The 23,304-nt window shown below is 49.3% G+C and overlaps 1 protein-coding gene across 4 annotated transcripts in view; it reads left to right on the forward strand.

The window, feature by feature from the left end:
- The window catches only part of FAM193A (family with sequence similarity 193 member A), a 154,399-nt gene that overhangs the window by 57,953 nt on the left and 73,142 nt on the right, over positions 1–23,304 (forward strand). For 2 of the 4 annotated variants that reach the window (XR_016228478.1, XM_070067973.2), the window contains exons 3-5: positions 18,304–18,461; positions 19,093–19,260; positions 21,282–21,516. Coding sequence is in view for 2 of the 4 variants with exons in the window: in XM_070067973.2 (XP_069924074.2) it covers positions 18,304–18,461; positions 19,093–19,260; positions 21,282–21,516 (561 nt within the window). In the remaining 2 variants the exon portion in view is untranslated. The remainder of the gene's footprint in view (positions 1–18,303; positions 18,462–19,092; positions 19,261–21,281; positions 21,517–23,304) is intronic. The other 2 variants (XR_016228479.1, XM_051836727.3) reach the window with 1 other exon arrangement.

The following is a 23,304-nucleotide window of genomic DNA, read 5'->3' on the forward strand; positions in this document are numbered from 1 at the left end:
GATGTTTGTTTCCAGACGTGAGCTGCTGTGGAGAGAGCTGCTGTGAACCTTCTTGTGGGGATTTTCTGTGAACAGTTCTGAGTGTTGCTGGACTGATCTGCTAGAATTCTGTTGTGGGTTCTGTCTCTGGGCTCAGACAGATGCCTGCCCCAGTCTTCTCGTCTTGTAAGGTCCTTCAGGGCTGCTTGCTGGGATGTGTTCCTGTTTCTCCTTTCAGGGACAGCTTAGGTGGAGTTGTTTTCCTTTCATACCCTTCTGTTGGGATTTTGTTGCATTAGTGTACTCTCATGTTGTATTTAGACTCGAGCAGTCAGCATAGAGGTTAACTTTATTGGGTCTCAGTTGAAAATCTACTTTTAAAAAATTTATTTGAGAGAGAGACAGAAAGAGCTCCTGTGTGTTGGTTCATTCACCAAATGCCTGCAGTGGCTGCGGGGCCAGATCTGGGAGCTGAGAACTCGGCCCAGGTCTCCCGGGTGGGTGACAAGAACTCAGTTACTGGAGCCATCCCTGCTGCTCCCAGAGAGCACGTTAGCATGAAGCTGTCGTTGAGAACAGAGCTGGCGCTCTGGAATGGGAAGTGCACGTCTTAACCGCAAGGCCAAACGCTCACTCCAGAGTCTCTTCTTGGTGAAGGTGGTGTCCGTGCTGTGTTACAGCAGTCGCTGATGCTAGTTGCTGCCACACCCTTGGCGCAGGTCCCTCGAACCCCTTCCAGCCATTCGCTCCTCAGAGCTTTCCTCCCCTGCAGCTCGTTTGCACGCACTGCCTTGCTTTTCTTTACTGTTATACCACCGAAGCTATTCTTGGGGTCCAGTGTTCCTGGCGTTTTAATTTTATAAAAGTACAGTTATGTTAGCTGTATACTTTTAAAAATTTTATTTATTTGAAAGGCAGAGTTGGAGACAGATAAAGAGGGAAGAAGAGATAAATCTCCCATTCCTGATTCACTCCCCATATGGCCTCAATGGTTGGGCTGCACCAGGCTGAAGCCAGGGGCCTGGAACCATGTCTGGGTTTCCCACATGGGTGGCAGGGGCCCAAGCACTTGGACCATCTTTTGCTACCTTTCTAGGCATACTGGCAGGGAGCTAGGTTGGAGGTAGAGCAGCCTCGACTAGAACTGGTGCCCATATGGGATGCTGGCATTGCTGGAGTGCAGGCTGCGGCTTAACCTGCTGTGCCGGGACACCAGCTCCTGGGCGTGTGGTCGTAGTTGATGTGTGTCGCCCGGGATTACACCTGAGACTCATCAGGGTTGTCATTTCCTCGTTTTCATTGCTGCTTGTTTGCATCTTTATGAAAATGTTGTATTTTAGGTTCAGATTTTGATTTTATGAATGATGCTCTTAGGGTACACAGTCACTCATTCTGTTTATAGAAGTGGGAAAGAAATTGCTGAGTCACAGGGGATTTCTGTAATTGACTGCATGTCAAGAGCATAATCTTAAATGAAAGCTATTTTTCAGACCAGAGCTAATTTAATGAGTAGAGTGGCAGTATTATGTGTTTTTCGGAAATCTCTTTTGCATCTATTTTTTAAAAAGGATTTATTTATTTAGGGACTGATGTTGTGATGCAGTGGGTTAAGCCACTGTCTAGGATGCCAGAATCCCACATGGGTGCCAGTTCAGGTTCCAGCTGTTCCACTTCCAGTCTGACTCCCTGCTAATGTGCCTGGGAAGGCATGAAAAAATGGTCCAGGTACTGGGACACCTGCCGTCCACGTGAGAGACCCGGATGCAGTTCCAAGCACCAACATCAGCCTCGCTCATTCCTGGCTGTTGCAACCATTTAGGGAGTGAACCCACCTCCCCTCTCTTTCTGTAACTCTTTCAAATAAATAAAAAAGTCTTTGGGGAAAAATGTATTTGAAAGCAGACTGATGGAGAGAGAGAGAGAAAGAGGGTTGGGGGAAGAGAGAGAGAGAGAGAATCTTGCATCTGTTGGTTCATTCCCTCTAACACCTGCAGCAGTCAGGGCTGACCCAGGCTGAAGCCAGGAGCCAGGAACTCCATCCAGACCCCAAGTTCTCGGGTCAGGGCTGTCACCTGCTGCCTCCCAGGTACATTAGCAGGAAGCTGGGATTAGGAGCATGGAGTAGCCCAGGACTCAAACCAGGCACTCAGATATGGGGTCCAGGATGCGACATCGCAGACAGCCCTGCCACATGCCTGTGTATTCTTCAACTGTGTGTCCTTAACTTGTATTTAACTATTTTTTTAAAAGATTTTATTTTTATTTATTTTAAAGAGAGAGGTAGAGACAGAGAGAGAGGTCTTCCATCCACTGGTTCACTCCCCAGATGGCCGCAGTGGCCGGAGCTGCACTGATCCGAAGCCAGGAGCCAGGAGCTTCCTCCAAGTCTCCCACATGGATGCAGGGCCCCAAGGACTTGGGCCATCTTCTACTGCTTTCCCAGGACACAGCAGGAGTTGTCGGAAGAGGAGCAGCCGGGACTAGAACCGGTGCCCATATGGGATGCTGGTGCTTCAGGCCAGGGCATTAAACTGCTGCACCACAGTGCCGACCCCTGTTTTTTTTTTGTTTTTTTGTTTTTTTGTTTTTTGTTTTGTTTTTAAGATTTTATTTATTTATTTGAAAGGTAGAGTTACAGACAGTGAGAGGGAGAGACAGAGAGGTCTTCCCTCTGTTCGTTCACTCCCCAAATGGCTGCAACGGCCGGAGGTGTACTGATCTGAAGCCAGGAGCCAGGAGCTTCTTCCGGGTCTCCCACGCGGGTGCAGGGGCCCAAGGACTTGGGCCATCTTCTACTGCTTTCCCAGGCCATAGCAGAGAGCTGGATCAGAAGAGGAGCAGCCAGGACTAGAACAGGTGCCCACATGGGATGCTGGCCCTGCAGACGGAGGAATAGCCTTCACCATGGTGCCGGTTCCGCCCCTATTTGTTTTTAACCTTGTCAAGTTTTTTCTTAGCGATTGCTGCTTTCTTTGGTTCTGCTTATTGCTGTCTCTCCTATCTGTTTTGTTTTGTTTTGTTTTGTTTTAATATTTTATTTTATTTGAGAGGTAGAGTTACAGACAATGAGAGAGACAGACAGAGAGAAAGGTCTCTCTTCCATTGGTTCACTCCCCAAATGGCTGAAACAGCTGGAACTGTGCTGATCTAAAGTCAGGATCCAAGAGCTTCCTCCGGGTCTCCCACGTGAGTGCAGGGGTCCAAGCACTTGAGCCATCCTCCACCGTTCTCCCAGGCCATAGCAGAGAGCTGGATTGGAAGTGGACCAACTGGGACTAGAACCGGCATCCATTTGGGATGCCGGCGCTGCAGGCAGAGGATTAACCTGCGCCATGGCACCGGCCCCCTCTCTATCACTGATAAACTTTCTGGTATGTGTTGTCTCCTGTTCTGCCTGTCCAGAAGAAGTATGACGTGGATCACAAGTGTAAGCCAGGTGTGTAGTTTCCAAGGTTTTAGTAGCCCCATATCAAACTGAAAGGAGGCAGGTATTATGTTTTACCTCAGGGGAGCTAAACTATCATTTCAATATGTAACCAATACAAAAATACTGTTTTTACATTTTTGGAGTCCTGTGTATTAATTTTACTTACAGCCTGTATTAGTGTAGTAATGTAGACTGCCCGTTGTTCAAGTGCTCAGGAGGGGCTTCTGTACTGGACAGCACACTAACCCTGACCCTAGCCCTAAAACTTTATTGTTTAGCTATTAGACTTGCCACCTACCTGTTTTTGTTTTTGTTTTTTTTTTTAAGATTTATTTATTTGTTTGAAAGTCAGAGTTACACAGAGAGGAGAGAGGCAGAGAAAGAGAAGTTTTCCATCCAGTAGTTCACTCCCCAACTGGTCGCAACAGCTGGAGCTGCACTGATCCAAAACCAGGAGCCAGGAGCTTCTTCCGGGTCTCCCATGCGGATGCAGGGGCCCAAGGACTTGGGCCATCTTCTACTGCTTTCCCAGGCTAGAGCAGAGAGCTGGATGGGAAGTGGAGCAGTCAGGTCCCAAATGGTATGCCGGCACTGCAGGTGGTGGCTCTACCGGCTCCACCACAGTGCCCCCCCCCCCAATGTTTAACGTTCTAGGCCTGGTCTGTCAGCGCTGTTCTCAGGATCACGTGCTCAGTTCACATCTGCGCCGTATTTTGGCAGTTCTTGCATTATTTCAGACTTTCTTATTACTAGCCCATCTTTAAGGTGATTTGTGATGCTTTGTGATTGTGATCTTTGATGCTACTATTGTAATCATTTTGTGGCACCAGGAACCATGGCCATGTAAGAGGCAAACATAGGTGATACATGTGTGCATACCGATTGTTCCATACACAAGGGGCTCCCTGTCTTCCTCCCTCTCTCTCCTCAGGCCTCCATATGCCCTGAGACAAGCAACATTGCAATCAGGCCAGACAGTGCCCTCTTAAGTGAGCAAAAGAGCCACACAAAAGCTGGACATGATTAAGCTTAGTGAAGAAGGCACATTGAAAGCCGAGACAGGCTGATAGGTCTGCACCAGTTAGGTAAGTTGTGAATACAAAGGAAAAGTTCTGGAAGGAAATTAGAAGTGCTAAGAGAGTGGCATTGTGGCAGGGTGGGTAAGGCTGCCGCCTGTGATGCTGGCATTCCACTGGGAACCAGTTTGAGTCCCAGCTGTTCCACTTCCCATCCAGCACCCTGCTAATAGCCTGGGAAAACAGTGGAAGATGGCCCAAGTGCTTGGACCCTGGCACCCACGTGGGAGACCCAGAAGAAGCTCCAGCCTTGTGACTCTGGCCTGGAAGATGTCTTTTTTTGTCTTTCCTTCTCTTGCTGAAACTCTGACTTGCAAATAAATACATTAATCTTAAAAAAAAAAAAAAGTGCTACTGTAGTTAACCACACCAATGATAAGAAAGCAAAAATGGGACCGGTGCCATGGCTCACTAGGTTAATCCTCCGCCTGTGGTGCCAGCATCCCATGTGGGCGCCAGGTTCTAGTCCTGGTTGCTCATTTTCCAGTCCAGCTCTCTGCTGTGGCCTGGGATAGCAGTGGAGGATGGCCCGGATGCTTGGGCGCCTGCACCTGCATGGGAGACCAGGAATAAGCATCTGCCTCCTGGCTTCGGATCAGCCTAGCTTTGGCTGTAGCGGCCGTTTGGAGGGTGAACCAACAAAAGGAAGACCTTTCTTTCTCTCTCTCATTGTCTTAACTCTGTCAAATAATGGGATTGATCTTAGAAGTTCTTTCTCGGTTGTGGCATTGTCTATGTATACAAAGGCTGTTGACTTTTGTGAATTGATTTTATATCCTGCTACTTTACCAAAGTCTTCTATGAGTTCCAATAGTCTCTTAGTGGAGTTCTTTCGATTCCCTAAATAAAGAATCATATCGTCTGCAAAGAGGAATAGTTTGACTTCTTCCTTCCCAATTTGTATCCCTTTGGTTTCTTTTTCTTGCCTGATGGCTCTGGCTAAAACTTCCAGTACTATATTGAATAGCAGTGGTGAGAGTGGGCATCCCTGTCTGGTATCAGATCTCAGTGGAAATGCTTCCAGCTTTTCCCCATTCAATAGGATGCTGGCCGTGGGTTTGTCATAAATTGCCTTGATTGTGTTGAGGAATATTCCTTCTATACCCAATTTGCTTAGAGTTTTCATCATGAAAGGGTGTTGTATTTTATCAAATGCTTCCTCTGCATCTATTAAGATAATCATATGGTTTTTCTTCTGCAGTTTGTTAATGTGGTGTATCACATTGATTGATTTATGAATACTGAACCATCCCTGCATACCAGGGATAAATCCCACCTGGTCTGGGTGGATGATCTTTCTGATGTGTTGTTGCATTCTATTGGCGAGAATTTTGTTGAGGATTTTTGCGTCTATGTTCATCAGGGATATTGGTCTGTAATTCTCTTGCTCTGCTGCATCTCTTTCAGGTTTAGGAATTAAAGTGATGCTGGCTTCAGAGAAAGAATTTGGGAGGATTCCCTCTCTTTCAATTGTTCTGAATAGTTTGAGAAGAATTGGAGTGAGTTCTTCTTGAAATGTCTTCTAGAATTCAGCAGTGAATCCATCTTGTCCTGGGCTTTTCTTTGTTGGGAGGGCCTTTATTACTGTTTCAATTTCTGATTCGGTTATGGGTCTGTTTAGGTTTTCTGTGTCTTCATGGTTCAATGTAGGTAGGTTCTATGTGTCCAGGAATCTATTCATTTCTGATAGATTTCCTTGTTTGCTGGCTTACAACTCTTTGTAGTAATTTCTGATAACTCTTTATTTCTGAGGTGTCTGTTGTTACATTCCCCTTTTCATCTCTAATTTTACTGATTTGAGTCTTCTCTCCTTTTTTTGGTTAGGTGGGCTAATGGTGTGTCAATTTTGTTTATTTTTTCAAAAAACCCAGCTCTTTGTTTTACTGATCTTTTGTAATTTTGGGGGAGGATTCAATTTTGTTGATTTCTTCTCTAATTTTAATTATTTCTCTTCTACTAGCTTTGTGTTTGGTTTGCTGTAGTTTTTTCTAGATCCTTGAGATGTATTGTTAGCTCATTTATTTGGTGCCTTTCCAACTTCTTGATGTAGGTACCTGTTGCTATAAACTTTCCTTTTAACACTGCTTTTGCTGTATCCCATAAGTTTTGATATGTTGTGTTGTCATCTTCATTTGCTTCCAGAAAGTTTTTGACTTCTCTTTTGATTTCTTCTGTGACCCACTGTGCATTCAGGAGCATGTTGTTCAGTCTCCATGTGTTTGCTATGCTCTAGGGATTCCTGAGTTGCTGATTTCCAGCTTCATTCCACTGTGGTCTGAGAAGATGCATGGTATGATTTCAATTATTTTGAATTTGCTGAGGCTTTCTTTATGACCTGGTATGTGGTCAATCCTAGAGTAAGATCCATGCACTGCTGAGAAGAATGTGTATTCTGCAACTGTAGGATGAAAAATTCTGTAGCTATCTGTTAGGTCCATTTGATCTATAGTGTCGATTAAATCTGCTGTTTCCTTGTTGATCTTCTGTCTGGTTGATCTGAAAGTGGAGTATTGAAGCCCCCCAGTACTATTATATTGGAGTCTAAGTCTCCTTTTAAGTCCTTTAACATTTATTTTTTTAAAAAGATTTTTTAATTTATTTGAAAGTCAGAGTTATACAGAGCGAGGCGAGGCAAAGAGAGAGGTTTTCCATCTTATGGTTCACTCCCCAATTGGCTGCAACAGCTGGAGCTGCACCCATCCAAAGCCAGGAGCCGGGAGCTTCTTCTAGGTCTCCCTCATGGGTGCAGGGGCCCAAGGACTTGGGCCATCTTCTACTGCTTTCCCAGGCCATAGCAGAGAGCTGGAAAGGAAGTGGAGCAGTCGGGTCTCAAACCGGTGCCCATATGGGATGTTGGTGCTTCAAGCCAGGGTGTTAACCCGCTACACCACAGTACTGGCCCCTTAACATATCTTTAAATAGCCCAGTGCCCTGTAATTAGGTGCATATACGTTTATAGTAGTTACATCTTCCTGTTGAATTGATCCCTTAATCATTATATAGTGCCCCTGTTTGTCTCTTTCAACAGTTTTTGTGTTAAAGTCTATTTTGTCTCATACTAAGATGGGTACGCCAGCTTTTTTTTGGTTTCTGTTGGTTGGCATGAAATATCTCTCTCTCTCTCTTTCTTTCTTTCTTTCTTTCTTTCTTTCTTTCTTTCTTTCTTTCTTTCTTTCTTTCTTTCTTTCTTTCTTTCCTTTCTTTCTTTCTTTCTTTCTTTCTTTCTTTCTTTCTTTCTTTCTTTCTTTCTTTCTCTTTTTTTTTTTTTTTTTTTGACAGGCAGAGTGGACAGTGAGAGAGAGAGACAGAGAGAAAGGTCTTCCTTTTGCCGTTGGTTCACCCTCCAATGGCCGCCGCAGCCGGCGCACCGCGCTGATCCGATGGCAGGAGCCGGGAGCCAGGTGCTTTTCCTGGTCTCCCATGGGGTGCAGGGCTCAAGCACCTGGGCCATCCTCCACTGCACTCCCTGGCCACAGCAGAGGGCTGGCCTGGAAGAGGGGCAACCGGGACAGAATCTGGTGCCCCAACCGGGACTAGAACCCGGTGTGCCGGCGCCGCTAGGCGGAGGATTAGCCTAGTGAGCCGCGGCGCCGGCCCTGAAATATCTTTTTCTAACTTTTCACTTTCAGTCTGCATGTACCTTTGTTGGAAAGATGTGTTTCTTGTAAGCAGCAGATAGATGGGTTTTGTTTTTTAATTCATTCAGCCAGTGTGTGTCTTTTTAACTGGAGAGTTGAGGCCATTTACATTCTTTTTTTTTTTTTTTTTTTCCACAGGCAGAGTGGACAGAGAGAAAGGTCTTCCTTTGCCGTTGGTTCACCCTCCAATGGCCGCCACAGCCAGCGCACTGCGCTGATCCGATGGCAGGAGCCAGGTGCTTCTCCTGGTCTCCCATGGGGTGCAGGGCCCAAGCACTTGGGCCATCCTCCACTGCACTCCCGGGCCACAGCAGAGAGATGGCCTGGAAGAGGGGCAACCGGGACAGAATCCGACACCCCGACCGGGACTAGAACCCGGTGTGCCGGCGCCGCTAGGCGGAGGATTTGCCCATTGAGCCGCAGCGCCGGCCTGAGGCCATTTACATTCAGTGTGACTATTGATAAGTAGTGACTTTGCCCTGCCATTTTTCCAAAGATATTTCTAATTTATACTTTGAACTTCCTGTGATCTTTTACTGAGAGATTTTCTTCCTTTACATTCTTTGGTATTGATGACTGTGTTTCTGTGTGTAACACATCTTTAAGCGTCTTTTGCAGGGCTGGATGAGTGATGACAAATTTCTTCAGTTTCTGTTTGCTATGAAAGGTCTTTATTTCACCTTCATTCACAAATGAGAGCTTTGCAGGATATAATATTCTGAGATGACAGTTTTTTTTTCTCTGAGGACTTGGGCCATATCTCGCCATTCTCCCCGAGCCTGTAGGATTTCTGATGAGAAGTCTCCTGTGAGTCTAATTGGAGATCCTCTGAGAGTAATCTGACGTTTCTCTCTTTTACATTGTCTTTATGTTTCACTGTGTTGAATTTGATTACAATGTGTCATGGTGTGGGTCTTTTCTGGTCATGTCTATTAGGAGTTCTGTGTGTTTCCTGTACTTGGGTGTCTCTTTCTCCAAACCTGGGAAGTTTTCTGCTAGTATCTCACTTAAAAGGCCTTCTAATCCCTTCTCTCTCTCCATGCCTTCAGGAACTCCTAGAACCCGAATGTTGTGTTTTTAATAGTACCCTGTAGATTCCCAACAATATTTTTCAGATTTCTAATTTCTTCTTCTTGTCTTTGGTTTGACTGTAATCTTTCCTGTGCTCTGTCTACTAAGTCTGATATTCTCTCTTGTGCCTCACTGATTCTGTTTTTAAGGCTCTCAACTGCATTTTTTATTTTTCTGTTAAATTCTTCATTTCATTTTGATTTCTTTTCGATATCTCAAATCACGTTCTATTGAATTATTCATTTCATTTTGATTCCTCCTTAAGATTTCAATTTCATGAGAGAGATTTTCTTTCATGTCCTGCATGGATTTCAGTAGTTCTTGCATTTGCTTTTGATTACTTTTCTATAATCTTATCATCAATTTTTTGAGTTCCATTTCTTGGGTTTCTTCTATCTCATCGTCTTCATAATCTTGTATTGAAGTACCGTGTTCTTTTGGGAGTGTCATGTTGTCTTCCTTGTTCTTGTTTCCTTGGTTGTTGTGTTTGTTCGGCCTTTGTGGAGATATTCTTGGGTTTCTTCTTTTTTTCCTCTGTGTCGGCTTTTGTCGTTGTACTGTGACCTATGACTCTGTAGATAAGTGGACTGTCTGCTCTCTGGGAATCTCTAGAGGCTTGTGGTGGGTGTGGCCAAAGAGCTGTGTTCAGTTCAGGGTTAGGGGTGTGCCTAAGGTGGCACACCGCAGTTTGGCATGGTAAATCTTCTCTCTCTTTTTTTTAATCAGAAGGGAAGTAATTCTGCTCAGCTGAGCTCTTCTCCTCGATGTAGACCAGAGCCTGAGCGCTAGCCCCAGTGGGTGTAATATTCGTCTGCTCTGTCCCAGGGACCACACAAAGGATCTGTGCAGTCCTCAGTGTAAGTTCAGATCCCCCAGCAATGTCTCTCACCAAGTAACCAGCACCGCCCAAGCTTGTGGCTTCTCCTGCTGAGACTGCTCAAAGTCTCAGCGGCACCGTGAGTTCTCCCACACACCCTCAGTTTTTTTTTTCCCTACAGTCCCGTTCAGAAGCTTCACACAGTCACAAGGTCCTAGCCCTCTGTTATTTCTCCCCACTGGAGTCAGGAGTCTGTGCTTGGCTGATTGCCGGGCACAGACATGAGCTGGCGCAGCTGTTGCATATGTCCAAAATGGCACCTGCTCTATCAGCTCGTACGCCTTTGTAAGGTGTTTAGAGAGCGAGAATCGTCTCTGTACCTTTGTTTTTGTTTTTGTTTTTTCTCTCCTCATGTTAGGCTGGTGCACTTTTCCCCATGGGAATTCAAGCCTCGTTCCCTCTAGGCATTTCCTGCCACTTTTTTTGCCAGTGTCTCAGGCTACTGTGGTCTCATCTCACCTCAGTTTCCAGCGCTGGTACAGAGGCTCTCTGCTATTGGAGTCCTGAGCCATGGGCACCCATGCCCTCCACGTAGTTCCACATGTCCCTCTAATTTCAGAAGAGTTCCCTCTGCTGTTTTTCCCCTAACTCTTCCCTGAGACTACACTATCTCCACTATTTTTACTCTCTTCTCCTGGGCTAGATCAGTAGGCTCCCTCCCTGTTGCGCCAACTTGGAGCCCTCCCTGTCTCCTGCTCTGGGTATGCCTGTCCTTTTGCCAGTAACACACCGTCTTAATTCCTGACAGAGCTCACATCTGCTCACTCTCACCCCCGGCTTCCTGAAACTGCCAGGGCAGGGACTGGGCTGGGAATGCCATCCTTGTCCCCCAAGTGGGTAGCAGGACCACACCACTCGCTCCCTGGGGTTTGCATTGGTGAGAAGCTGGAGCTGAAGTCAGGAACTGTACCTAGGTACTCCAGAGTGCAACATGCCTGTTTTTATAACTTCTAAGCAAAATGCTAGCTCTTGGTTCCTGACATTTTTCACACGAATCATGAAATGGTACAGTAGATCTCTTCCTACTTTGTTCTTTCTTTTTTTTCTTTATTAAGCTTTATGTATTTATTTGAAAGGCTGAGTTACACAGAGGCAGAGAGAGAAAGGTCGTTCATCCTCTGGTTCACTCCCCAAATTCCAGCAATGGCCAGAACTGGGCCAATCCAAAGCCAGGAGCCAGGAACTTCTTCCTGTCTCCCACGTGGGTGCAAGAGCCATCCTGTACTGTTTTCCCAGGCTATAGCAGAGAGCTGGATCAGAAGAGGAGCAGCCAGGACAAAAACCAGCGCCCATATGGGATGCCTGCACTGCAGGTAGAGGCTTAGCTCACAACACCACAACACCAGCCCCAACTTTATTCTTTTTCAAAAGTATTTTGAGTGTTCCAGACTATTTGTCTAGACTCAGCTTGTCAATTTCTACAGAAAAGCCTGCTGGGATTTTAATACCCAACACTGTAGACATTTTAGTGGGTTCTGACTGGAAAATTAAGGTGCAGCAAACTCTGCTCAGGGGTTGCCAAAATCCTTGTGCCCAAAGAGCAAAACTTTGAATGGAAATTTGAAACAAATGGGCTCCAGATACTAAGTCGCTGCTCTGGGGAAGTGTGACGAGAGATGAGACGTGGCTTTCCTGACACCGTCCGTCAGACACAGCACAGAGGAAGCAGTGGCTAAGCAGAAGCAAGAGCCAAGATCGTAAGAGTGGTGGGGGGTGTTTAAGGCACTTTACTTGTTGCCTATGCAGGGCAAAAGGACAGTAGTCTAACTATAAGGAGAGTACTTTGAGAAAGTTAGGCAAAGCCGTAGCAGGAGATACCCATCAGAAAGTGCACGGAAACGCCCCTGCCCCAGCCTGGTCCAGCAAGGGCAGTGTGGGGTTCTGAGACGTCTCCTGCTAGACCCTCCTTGCGGTCCTGATTAGGCTCTTCTGACTTCTTCCCTAATCTCACACAGATCTTCAAAGGGCGCACATTTCTTGAGTTAATAATGTACAAAGCAAGCAAGCTGTAGACATGGTCACTTTCCCATGACCTTCAGTTCTTGAAGGATGAAGGAGATGGCTGATGTCAAGTTCAGAAAAGCCTTGAACTTACTGGTGCTTATGTTGAGAATTGAAGCTTGTATTTAAAATTTGTGTTTTTTTTTTTTTTTAAAGATGTTATTTAATTGAAAGAGTTACACACAAATGCACACGCACACACACACACACAGGTCTTCCATCTGCCTGTTTACTCCCCAGATGGCCTCAGTGGCCAGGGCTGGGCCTCCATCCAGTCTCCTACATGAGTTCAGGGGCCCAAGCACTTGGGCCATCTTCCACTGGTTTCCCAGGCGCATTAGCAGGGAGCTGGATCAGAAGTATGGCAGCCAGGACACAAACAGGTACCCATATGAGATGTTGGCTTCACAGCTGGTGGCATCACCGGCTATGCCACAATACTGGCCTCCAAATTTGTTTATTTTAATTCCATTTTTTAATTTGCAGGGAGTTATGCTTATAAATGAATGTTGAATTTTTTTCCAATTCTACTTGACCTACCGAAATGAAATGTTTTTAAGTTAACAAAATTTATTTTACAGTTTTTGAACTGTACAAATTTTGCATTTCTATAATCCGCACTTGGTCATGGTGTATACTCGTAACAGGTCTCTTTCTGGATTGGAATTGCTATCTTTTGTTAAGAATTATTATGTCTGTGTTCTTGAAAGATATCAATCTGCAAATATTTTAAAAAGATGTATTTATTTATATGAAAGGCAGACTGCTAGAGGAAGGGGCAGAGAGACAGATTTTTTTCATCTGCTGGTTCACTCCCCAAATTGCTGTAATAGCTGGGGCTGGGCTAGGCCTAAACAAGAAGTGCAAAACTACATCTGTGTCTCCACATGGGTGACAGGGACCTAAGGTGCTATGCCATCTTCTGATTTCTCAGGTTGGAAGCTTCATATCCCGGATTCAAACCAATGCTCTGATACAGGGTGCTGGCTTTGCAAGCACAGCCTTAGCACCGTGCCACGACACCGGCCCCAGTCTGCACTCCTTGTCTCACGTCTTTCATTGTGATGCCAGGGTAATGCCTTGTGAGGTGGGAAGCATTTCCCCATGGCTAACGTCTGGAAAACTCTTCTTGGCCTGAAGTTACCTTGCGGGAAAAGTTCTGAACTATAAGTTCAGTTTCTTCGATACAGGTTATCGTTCTGTTGGAGGTGGTGAGCCTTTCTCTGCTTATCTTCTTTAAGGGACTTGCTGTGGCAGGTATTGTGGTTCAGTGGATTAAGCTGCACTGTGCCCGCATCCTGTAAAGGTGTGCTGGTTTGAGCCTAGCTTTCCACTTGCAGTCCAGCTTCTCACTAGTACGTCACAAGAGGCACAGCTGGTGATGGAGTGCTTGGGCCCTGCCCCTCACGCACAAGACCTGTATGAGTTCTAGGCTCTGCTTTGACCTGGCTCAGCCCTGGCTGCTGCAGGGAGTGGACCAGCAGATGGAAGATCCTCACATCGCTGTTGCTCTACATCCAAGTAGGGTGAAAATGAACAAGCATTTTAAGAAAAATTGTTCATTTTATGTCAAGTATAATGACACAAAGTTAAATGGTTGAAAATACCCTTTTACTTGTGGTGTAGAGGGTCAAACCCCCCCACCTGCAGTGCCAGCATCCCATATGGGCACCGGTTCGAGTCCTTGCTGCTGCTCTTCCAGTCCAGCTCCCTGTTGATGCTCGTGGGAAGGCAGTGGAAGATGCCCAACTGCTTGGGCCCCTGCACCCACGTGGGAGACCCGGGTGAAGCTTCTGGTTCCTGGCTTTGGCCTGGCCCAGTCCGGCCATTGGGACCATTTGGGAAGTAAACCAGTGGATGCAAGACATTTCTCTGTCTCTCCCTCTCTCTTTATAACTCTGCCTTTCAAATAAATGAATAAATCTTTTAAAGCAAATTTGTTCATTTTGAGTCAAATAGAATGACATGAAGTTGTTGAAAATATCCCTGTAAATTCCTTTGATCTGGAATGTTTGCTTCCCCTTCCCTTTTTATTCCTGATAGTTTGCATTTTGTCTCCTTTTCTCCTGATAAGAATGGCTAGAGTTTTATCAATTTTATGCATCTTTCCAAAGAACCGTGTTTGTTTGAATTAATTTTCTGCTTTCTCTTTTCCTATTTTTGTTTTTTACCTTTAATATTTCCTTCCTTCCCCTTACTTTACATTAATTTTGTTACTTAGACTTCTTTTTAAAGGTTTATTTATTTATCTGGGAGACAGAGTTACAGACAGAGGGAGAGACAGAGGTCTTCCATCCACTGGTTCACTCCCCAAATGACTGCAACGGCCAGAGCTGGGCCAGGATGAAGCCAGGAGCTTCCACTGTGTCTCCCATGTGGATGCAGGGGCCCAAGCACTTGGGCCTTCCTCCACTGCTTTCCCCGATGCATTGACAGGGAGCTGGATCGGAAATGGAGCAGCCATGGTACCCACAAGGGATGCCAGGAGGAGCCCAACCCATTGTGCCACAGCACCAGCACTGTTACTTTGATCCCTCCCTCCCTCTCTCCCTCTCTCCCTGTCTCTCAAGATTTATTTATTTGAAAGTCAGAGTTACGCAGAGAGAGAGACAGAATGGTATCTTCCATCTACTGGTTCACTCCCCAATTGGCCGCAACGGCCAGAGCTGTGCTGATCCAAAGCCAGGAGCCAGGAGCTTCTTCTGGGTCTCCCGCATGGGTGCAGGGGCCCAGGGACTTGGGCCATCCTCTGCTGTCCCAGGCCACAGCAGAGAGCTTGATTGGAAGTGGAGAGCCGGTACTCTAACCGGCGCCCATATGGGATGTCAGCACTTCAAGCAGTGGCTTTATCTGCTATGCCACAGCGCCGGTCCCTACTTTGATTTCTTAAGGAGTAAGTTTACATCATTGATTTAGGACCTTCTTTTTTGATTAAAGTGTTTAAATATATAAAATTCTGATAAAGTACTCAGCTACATCTCAAATTTTGATACTACTTTTTTTTTTTGACAGGCAGAGTGGACAGTGAGAGAGAGAGACAGAGAGAAAGGTCTTCCTTTTGCTGTTGGTTCACCCTCCAATGGCGGCTGCTGTGGCTGGCGCACCGCGCTGATCCGATGGCAGGAGCCAGGTGCTTCTCCTGGTCTCCCATGGGGTGCAGGGCCCAAGCACTTGGGCCATCCTCCACTGCACTCCCTGGCCACAGCAGAGGGCTGGCCTGGAAGAGGGGCAACCGGGACAGAATCCGGCGCCCCGACCGGGACTAGAACCCGGTGTGCCGGCGTCGCAGGCGGAGGATTAGCCTATTGAGCCGTGGCACTGGCCTTGATACTACTTTTTACATTCTGTTCAAAATATTTTATAATTGCCCTTTTTGTGATTTATTCAGTCTTTGGCCCGTAGACTTTTGTTGTTGTTTTCTGAGAGGCAGGGATGGTGGGGAGGGAGAAGAGGGAGAACACGAACACTCCTGTCCACTGGTCCACTACCTAACTGCCCACAACAGCCAGGGCAGGGCTAGAACTGAAGCCAGGATCCAGGAACTCCACCCAGGGCTCCCACGTGAGTCGCAGCATCACCACTGCTTCCTGGGTTCTGTGTCAGTAGGAATGTGTAGTCAGGACTTGGAGCCAGGTGTTGAACCCAGGCACTCCAATGTAGGATGCAGATGTCGGAACTGTTAGACCACAGGCCTGCCCTGCCCCCTGCCCCGCCACTCATCATTTAGAAGTTAAGTGTTTTCAAGGCCGGCGCTGCTGTGATGTAGGATAAAGCTGCCACCTGCAGCGCTGGCATCCCATGTGGGCACCAGTTCAAGTCCTGGCTGTTCCACTTCCGATCCAGCTCTCTGCTGTGGCCTGGGAAAGCAGTGGAAGATGGCCCAGGTCCTTGGGCCCCTGCACCCATGTGGGACACCCGGAAGAAGCTCCTGGCTCCTGGCTTCGTATGGGCGCAGCTCTGGCCATTGTGGCCAATTGGGGAGTGAACCAGTGGATGGAAGACCTCTCTCTCTCTCTCTCTGCCTCTGCCTCTGCCCCTTCTCTCTGTGTAACTCTTTCAAATAAATAATAAAGAAATGTTTTTTAAAAAAGAAGTATGTGTTTTCATTTCTAGGTATTTGGTGATATTTTCCAGTGATTTTTTTCAGACTTATTTATTTATTTAAGAGGCAGAGAAAGAGGGAGAGACAGGACAAAGAGAGAGGTCTTCCATCCTCTGGTTTACTCTCTAAATGGCTGCAGTGGCAGAGCTGGGTCTGTCCGAAGCCAAGCGCCTCCCCTGGGTCTCCCACATGCCATCCTTTGCTGCTTTCCTTCCCAGGCCACTATCATGGAGCCGTGTCAGAAGTGGATCAGCTGGGACACGAACTGGTGCCCACATGGGATGTCGGCACTGCAGGTGGAGGCTTAGCCTACTACACCACAGTGCTGGCCTGTACAGATATCTTTTTGTTAGTGATTGTTAGCTTAATTCTGTTATAACCAGAGAATATATTTTACACGACTGCTAAAAATTTTTTTTAAGATTTATTTATTCATTTGAAAGTTTGAGCTGGAGAGAGAGACTCTTCTATCTACTGGTTCACTCCCCAGATGACCACAAAGGCCAGGGCTGGGCCAGGCTGAAGCCAGAAGCCAGGGCTTCCATCCAGGTCTCCCATGTAGGTGCAAGGCCCCAACCCCCAAACACTTTGGCCATCTTCCGCTGCCTTTCTCAGGCCATTAGCAGGGAGGCGGATCAGAAATGGATCAGCTGAGACACAAACTGGAGCCCACATGGGATGCCAGTGCTGCAGATGGCTGCTTTACCGGCTGTGCCACAGCACCGGCCCCATAAATGGAGCCTTCCAACTGTGTCCTGTGGAGAAAGGGACAGGGAGCTCTTTGGGGTCAGTCATTGCATGGGTGAGGGTTCCCTCATGACTCATCAGCTCCTAAGGCCGTGCCTCCTCAGACCATTGCCTTGTGAGTTGGGATTTCAGCACGTGGGTTCTGCGGGGGTGCCTCTGAGCTCTCAGTCAGGACATGGCACTGAGCTGCCTGCTGGAGACTGTCTCACCTCCTTCGACTTGCCTTGGGCCCTGAGAACGCTCCTCCCTTTGTGGGGAGAGAGGCAATAGTGCAGTTGCCTCCCCTCCGGGACATCAGAGGTGGTGGTGTGGAGTGGCTCCTGCCCTCGGGGAGGTCCTTCCCCTGCTTCAGGGTGTGGGCATCTTCTCGGGCCTGCGTTCACCAGGGCCTGGCACGGCAGGGGCACGGCGGGAGGTGGTCTTCAGGGGCCCTGTGGCGCGGCGCTGAGTCCCGTCAATGCTGTTGTGCAGGGGGACAGAGGCCTTGCTTCATCCGTCACCTTTGCTCAGAGTGTTCTTGCTCAGGCTTCTCTGTCCCTCCAGGACCAGGCAGCAGGTGAGGGGACTCTGTGGATAGCGAGGCCCTGCCTTTGGGCTGACATGAGCCCAGAGCGACTGTAGGCTTCCTCTCAGTGCCAGCGTGGGTAGCTGTGAGTGTCACTTCCCAGAGGTGCCCACTGGGATGCTCATCACATGTGCTGATCAAGACACTGGAAGTGTAGTTCTTTCGTTAGAATGAAAGAGGGGCCGGCACTGTGGCACAGTAGGTTAATCTTCTGCCTGTGGCACCGGCATCCCATATGGGTGCTGGTTCCAGTCCCAGCTGCTCTACTTCCAATCCAGCTCTCTGCTGTGGCCTGGGAAAACAGTAGAAGATGGCCCAAGTCCTTGGGCCCTGCACCCATGTGGGAGACCCAGAAGAAGCTCTTGGCTTCGGATCAGCTCAGCTCTGGCCATTGCGGCCATTTGGGGTGTGAACCAGTGGATGGAAGACATTTCTCACTGTCTGTAACTCTGCCTCTCAAATAAATAATTTTTTTTTTTTTTGACAGAGTAGACAGAAAGAGAGAAAGGTCTTCTTTTTCTGTTGGTTCACCCTCCAATGGCCGCTGCGGCCGGCGTGCTGCGGCTGGCGCACCGCGCTGATCCGAAGCCAGGAGCCAATAAATAAAATCTTTTAAAAAACAAAAAAGTTAAACATATTGAATATCCTCATATGATTATGATATAAACTATGAAAAGGTAGAAAACTATTCCAGACAAGATTCCCAAGTTTTTCTTGTCTAGGCCTTAAAATTTTTCAAAAAGCATTTTTCTGAACAGTTAATAAAATTGATGCTGTGAGTATTTGAACATAACTGGCCTATTTTATTCTGTTTTTAAAGCAGGGCCAAGATTTCCTTCTCCATTCCCCGTTGGGTGGCTCGCAGCCGGAGGCTGGCGGTGGGAGGCTGGCGCTGGGTGCACAGACCCTGCCCTCGGCAGGGCTCGGCACTGCTCCCTCAGACGCAGCGTGCTCGTGCGAGGCCTGCAGTGAACGCAGGTGCGTGCCGTGTGGGCCCCGTGCTCTTGCTGCTCATGGCAGGCTCCGCTGTGCACTGGAGCTGGAACGTGAAGCTGGCAGCCAGTGTCTGAGCCGCTGCTGAGTGAGACGGTGGCCTGGCTGTGATGAAGAAGAACCAGACGAACAAAAATCCCTGTCCTCAGAGACGAGGCGGCATAATCAGTCACTAGGCTCTTCAGTCCCAGGGCAGTGACCAGATGGGAGTGCCGGGCAGGCCAGAGACTGCAGGGGCGAGGACGTGGGCCCCGATCTGGAACACCCTGCGCTCCAGCTCAGGGAGGGAGCCAGTGGGGTTCGTGGAGACTGGGGTTGGAGAAGCACAGGCTTCCCAGGAGCCACTCGGACAGTGAAGGGCAGGTGGGCGGGGGAGACGCAGAGTTCCCAGACACCCTTGTTGTGTCGGGGATTGGACAGCGGAGGACTGGAGCAGCCCTGCAGCTGTGTTGGGGAAGCTGTCGGTGTCCTGTAGTGATAGCCTGGGCACTGAGCCAGGCGGAGGAGTCTGGCTTTGCAGTCTTCGCATCATCTTGGGCAGTCTGACTGGTGGGAAGGGAGCAGGTTGTGCTGATTGATCTAATGTGACTGTCCTGATGGCTGTGTTGCGTCTTAGGGAAATCTCCACCGAGACAGACCGAGAGCCTCAGCAGCTGCAGAACTACTGGTCCGAAGTGCGCTACATGGTCCGCTGCATATACCGCCAGGCTGGGACCCCGCTGGCAGATGACCAGGACCAGTCCCTGGTACCGGACAAGGAGGGAGTGAAGGAGCTTGTGGATAGGTACACGCTGCCCCTCCCCTCACGCCCCCTCCGAGTGGCCTTTCTGCTTGGGGTCGGGTGACGCTGGCGGCCCTCAGGCTTGGTGCAGCTCAGTCTTCAGCAGAAGTGACCCCTCTGGGTGAAAGGTCGCCAGTGCTTCTGATTCTACAAAGTATTTACTGCCTGGCTTTAATAAACGAAGGGTTTCTGTCATTTCCTCGTGTTAAGAGTGGCAGTAAAACCTGCCTGTTTTGAGTTCTTGTGCCAGGGATGCTACTAAATATTTTCACAAACACTCTTGTGTTTATCAACCCAAAGAGAAAGAATTGTCCCATTTATGAGATGGGAAAACCAAGGCCCTGGGAAGTAGGGCAGCTTGAGAATACACGTGTTGTGGCCCACGCTGCACCAGGGCTCCTGCAGAGGCCCTGTGCCCGGCAGCAGGACAGAGTTTGAGGCAGGCGTCATTTTTATTCTCCCTGATACCCTGGTGCATGTAGCATCTTTTTCCGCTTTTTGAAATGGTCAAAATAAAAGGAAAAAATTTGGTTTGGACATCACAGGTCAGTCCTCATTTCCTTCTCAGCATTTCGAATGCAGCACCTTTGAGACTTTTGTAAATTCATGTTTACTGTGCAGTAGGTTTCATCCTGTGAACGAGGGTAGTGATTGGCCATGGGCTCTGTTCACTTGTGTCCAGGGGCTGGCCAGTGAACCGCTGGTGTTGCAAGGGTGGTTCTGGCTAGCATGTGGCCTTGAGAAGTTAGGAAAAGTTTCAAACCTTTATATCCAACCTGTCACTTCCAGGTTATAAGAACTGCATTTTTGATACCCTCTCACGAGTGTCTAGCAAGTGGTCAGTGTGACTGTATTTACTGAATGTCCATTTGAATAGGTGAGTGAATGGACCTCACGGCATCTTCTGCTCTGTGCAGAAGCACCGCACGGTTACGTCTCTAGATTATAAAACAGCCGAGGGCCAGGAAGGAAACCAGGTGCGTCTGATTCCACACCTGAGCCACGGAAGAGTCGGGAGCCTCTTTCCTTTGGCAGATTAAATCCCTCTGTTTCAGAGGACAGATTTTTATGCTAGTAATTGAAATTAAGACTTCCATGCTAAAAATATTAAGTCTTCCTGAAATGCACTAACTGTAGCAGGAAGCCATTCCCTTGGACTACTTTCCTGAGCACGATTTTCTTGCAGACTTCCCAAGGTCCCCTGCAGGAGTTGACTTAGCTCCTGTCTTCACGCCCTGGGCAGCCTGGTGATTCCAGATCAGAACAGTGCCAGCTTAGCTTCTTCTCTTTTGACCTGATGTGGTACCCAGAGGGTAAAAGATTGTGTAAATATGAGAGCTGTAACTTAATATGTATCACAACTTGTTTCTAATGGAATGCTGAGCTCACACTGGTTCTTAGTGATGGGTGATGGGCTGGCATTTTGGATATTGCACTAGAGCCGTCTCAGAAATATGCATGGTAATGCCATATACGAAAAAGACAAGTTTGGGAAGAGATTCGTGAAAATGTGCATTGTAATATGGCCTAAGGGCAGGATGTATATGAATGTTTCCCCTACTCTTCAGCCTACAAGTTTTATTTTATATATTTTTGTTACCTTTTTGGATGGGTAACTTAAAAATAGGATGAGCTGTGTGTGTTCCTCTGCTTATAAAAATAAGGTGAACCTGTTTGCTTTGGAAACTAGATTCCTAGAAAGAGCAGTTTTCCCAGCCCTAGAGCAGGTATCGTCTTGGTGGGGACAGGTGCTTTCCCTGTTGACGTGTGAGCCTTCGGGAGGGACTTGCATTGGAGCGGGGGCTGAGGTGGTAGCACACCCTGCCGTGTGCGGCACCAAGCGTTCGCATCTGAAGCAGTGGGTTAACCCAACTGCGGAGCAGTCCTGCCTCTCGTGGGTCACGGTGAGGAGGGTGGTCGTTGTCGTCCACAGGTGCCTGCCTGAGGAAAGGCCGTAGAACAGAACTGTCCTCTCACGGGCCTGTGCGGGCAGCACAGCTGAGTGGGGCTCTCTCCCTCTGCAGGCTCTGTGAGCGGGACCCCTACCAGCTGTACCAGCGTTTGGAGCAGCAAGCCCGGGAGTACGTTCTAGAGATGAAGGTCCGGCTGCTCCGGCAGTTGTCCGCAGCAGCCAAGGCCAAGGCGCCGTCTGGCTTGCAGGGCCCGCCGCAGGCGCACCACTTCATCTCCCTCCTGCTCGAGGAGTACGGCGCCCTCTGCCAGGCCGCACGCTCCATCAGCACCTTCCTCGGCACTCTGGTAAGAGAGAAGGTGAACTGGGGAGGATGTTTCTGAAGCCAGTGCGCTGTCCTGGGGCCAGGGGTCGACTGGGGCTAGTCCTCTGGGTGAGAGCTGGGCAGAGGCTATCCTGGTGCTGCCCGATGGGAGTGCCCTGGGGCCTAGGCAGCAGAGCACGGGGGCTGAGCTGAGTGGAGGATCAGTGTGTGTCCGCTTGTTGGTTCTGTTACTGCGGACAGAGCTGGCCTGAGACGGATGCACGTGGAGAGCATGAAGACTGGAGGGTGGCCAGCTTACAGCCCTCCCTTTGGTCAGGCCCGGGGCTCTCGCGTCCACCCAGCGCGGGGGTAAGGATAGGCTCACAGACTCGATGCATCTGCCTCCTGCGTTACCTCCCAGGAGACAAGTGAGTGCCAGCTTCTGAAAGTGGACTGCCACCTGGGGTGGAGGGAGGTGTGGAGTGCAGTGGGATCACTGGTCAGCGGAGTTGGTCCTTGGCCGCAGTGTACCTGCCGCCAGAAGTGACCGTGCTCCCCAGAGACAAGCCAGGAGCGCTCTCTTGACTAGGAGAGAGCCACCCACTGCTCACGGTGGGCTCTGTAGGGGAGACCCACCACCCACTCACTCACGGTGGGCTCTGTAGGGGAGACCCACCACCCACTCACTCACGGTGGGCTCTGTAGGGGAGACCCACCACCCACTGCTCACGGTGGGCTGTGTAGGGGAGACCCACCACCCACTCACTCACGGGTGGGCTCTGTAGGGGAGACCCACCACCCACTCACTCACGGTGGGCTCTGTAGGGGAGACCCACCACCTACTCACTCACGGGTGGGCTGTGTAGGGGAGACCCACCACCCACTCACGGGTGGGCTGTGTAGGGGAGACCCACCACCCACTCACTCACGGGTGGGCTCTGTAGGGGAGACCCACCACCCACTCACTCACGGGTGGGCTCTGTAGGGGAGACCCACCACCCACTCACGGTGGGCTGTGTAGGGGAGACCCACCACCCACTCACGGTGGGCTGTGTAGGGGAGACCCACCACCCACTCACTGACGGGTGGGCTGTGTAGGGGAGACCCACCACCCACTCACTCACGGGTGGGCTGTGTAGGGGAGACCCACCACCCACTCACTCACGGGTGGGCTGTGTAGGGGAGACCCACCACCCACTCACTCACGGGTGGGCTGTGTAGGGGAGACCCACCACCCACTCACGGTGGGCTGTGTAGGGGAGACCCACCACCCACTCACTCACGGGTGGGCTGTGTAGGGGAGACCCACCACCCACTCACTCACGGGTGGGCTGTGTAGGGGAGACCCACCACCCACTCACGGTGGGCTGTGTAGGGGAGACCCACCACCCACTCACGGTGGGCTGTGTAGGGGAGACCCACCACCCACTCACTCACGGGTGGGCTGTGTAGGAGAGACCCACCACCTACTCACTCACGGGTGGGCTGTGTAGGGGAGACCCACCACCCACTCACTCACGGGTGGGCTGTGTAGGAGAGACCCACCACCTACTCACTCACGGGTGGGCTGAGTAGGGGAGACCCACCACCCACTCACTCACGGGTGGGCTGTGTAGGGGAGACCCACCACCCACTGCTCACGGTGGGCTCTGTAGGGGAGACCCACCACCCACTCACTCACGGGTGGGCTCTGTAGGGGAGACCCACCACCCACTGCTCACGGGTGGGCTGTGTAGGGGAGACCCACCACCCACTCACTCACGGGTGGGCTCTGTAGGGGAGACCCACCACCTACTCACTCACGGGTGGGCTGTGTAGGGGAGACCCACCA

Source organism: Oryctolagus cuniculus, chromosome 2 (genome assembly GCF_051225735.1).
Source record: "Oryctolagus cuniculus isolate XC-2025 breed Fujian yellow rabbit chromosome 2, ASM5122573v1, whole genome shotgun sequence".
NCBI classification, from domain to species: domain Eukaryota; kingdom Metazoa; phylum Chordata; class Mammalia; order Lagomorpha; family Leporidae; genus Oryctolagus; species Oryctolagus cuniculus.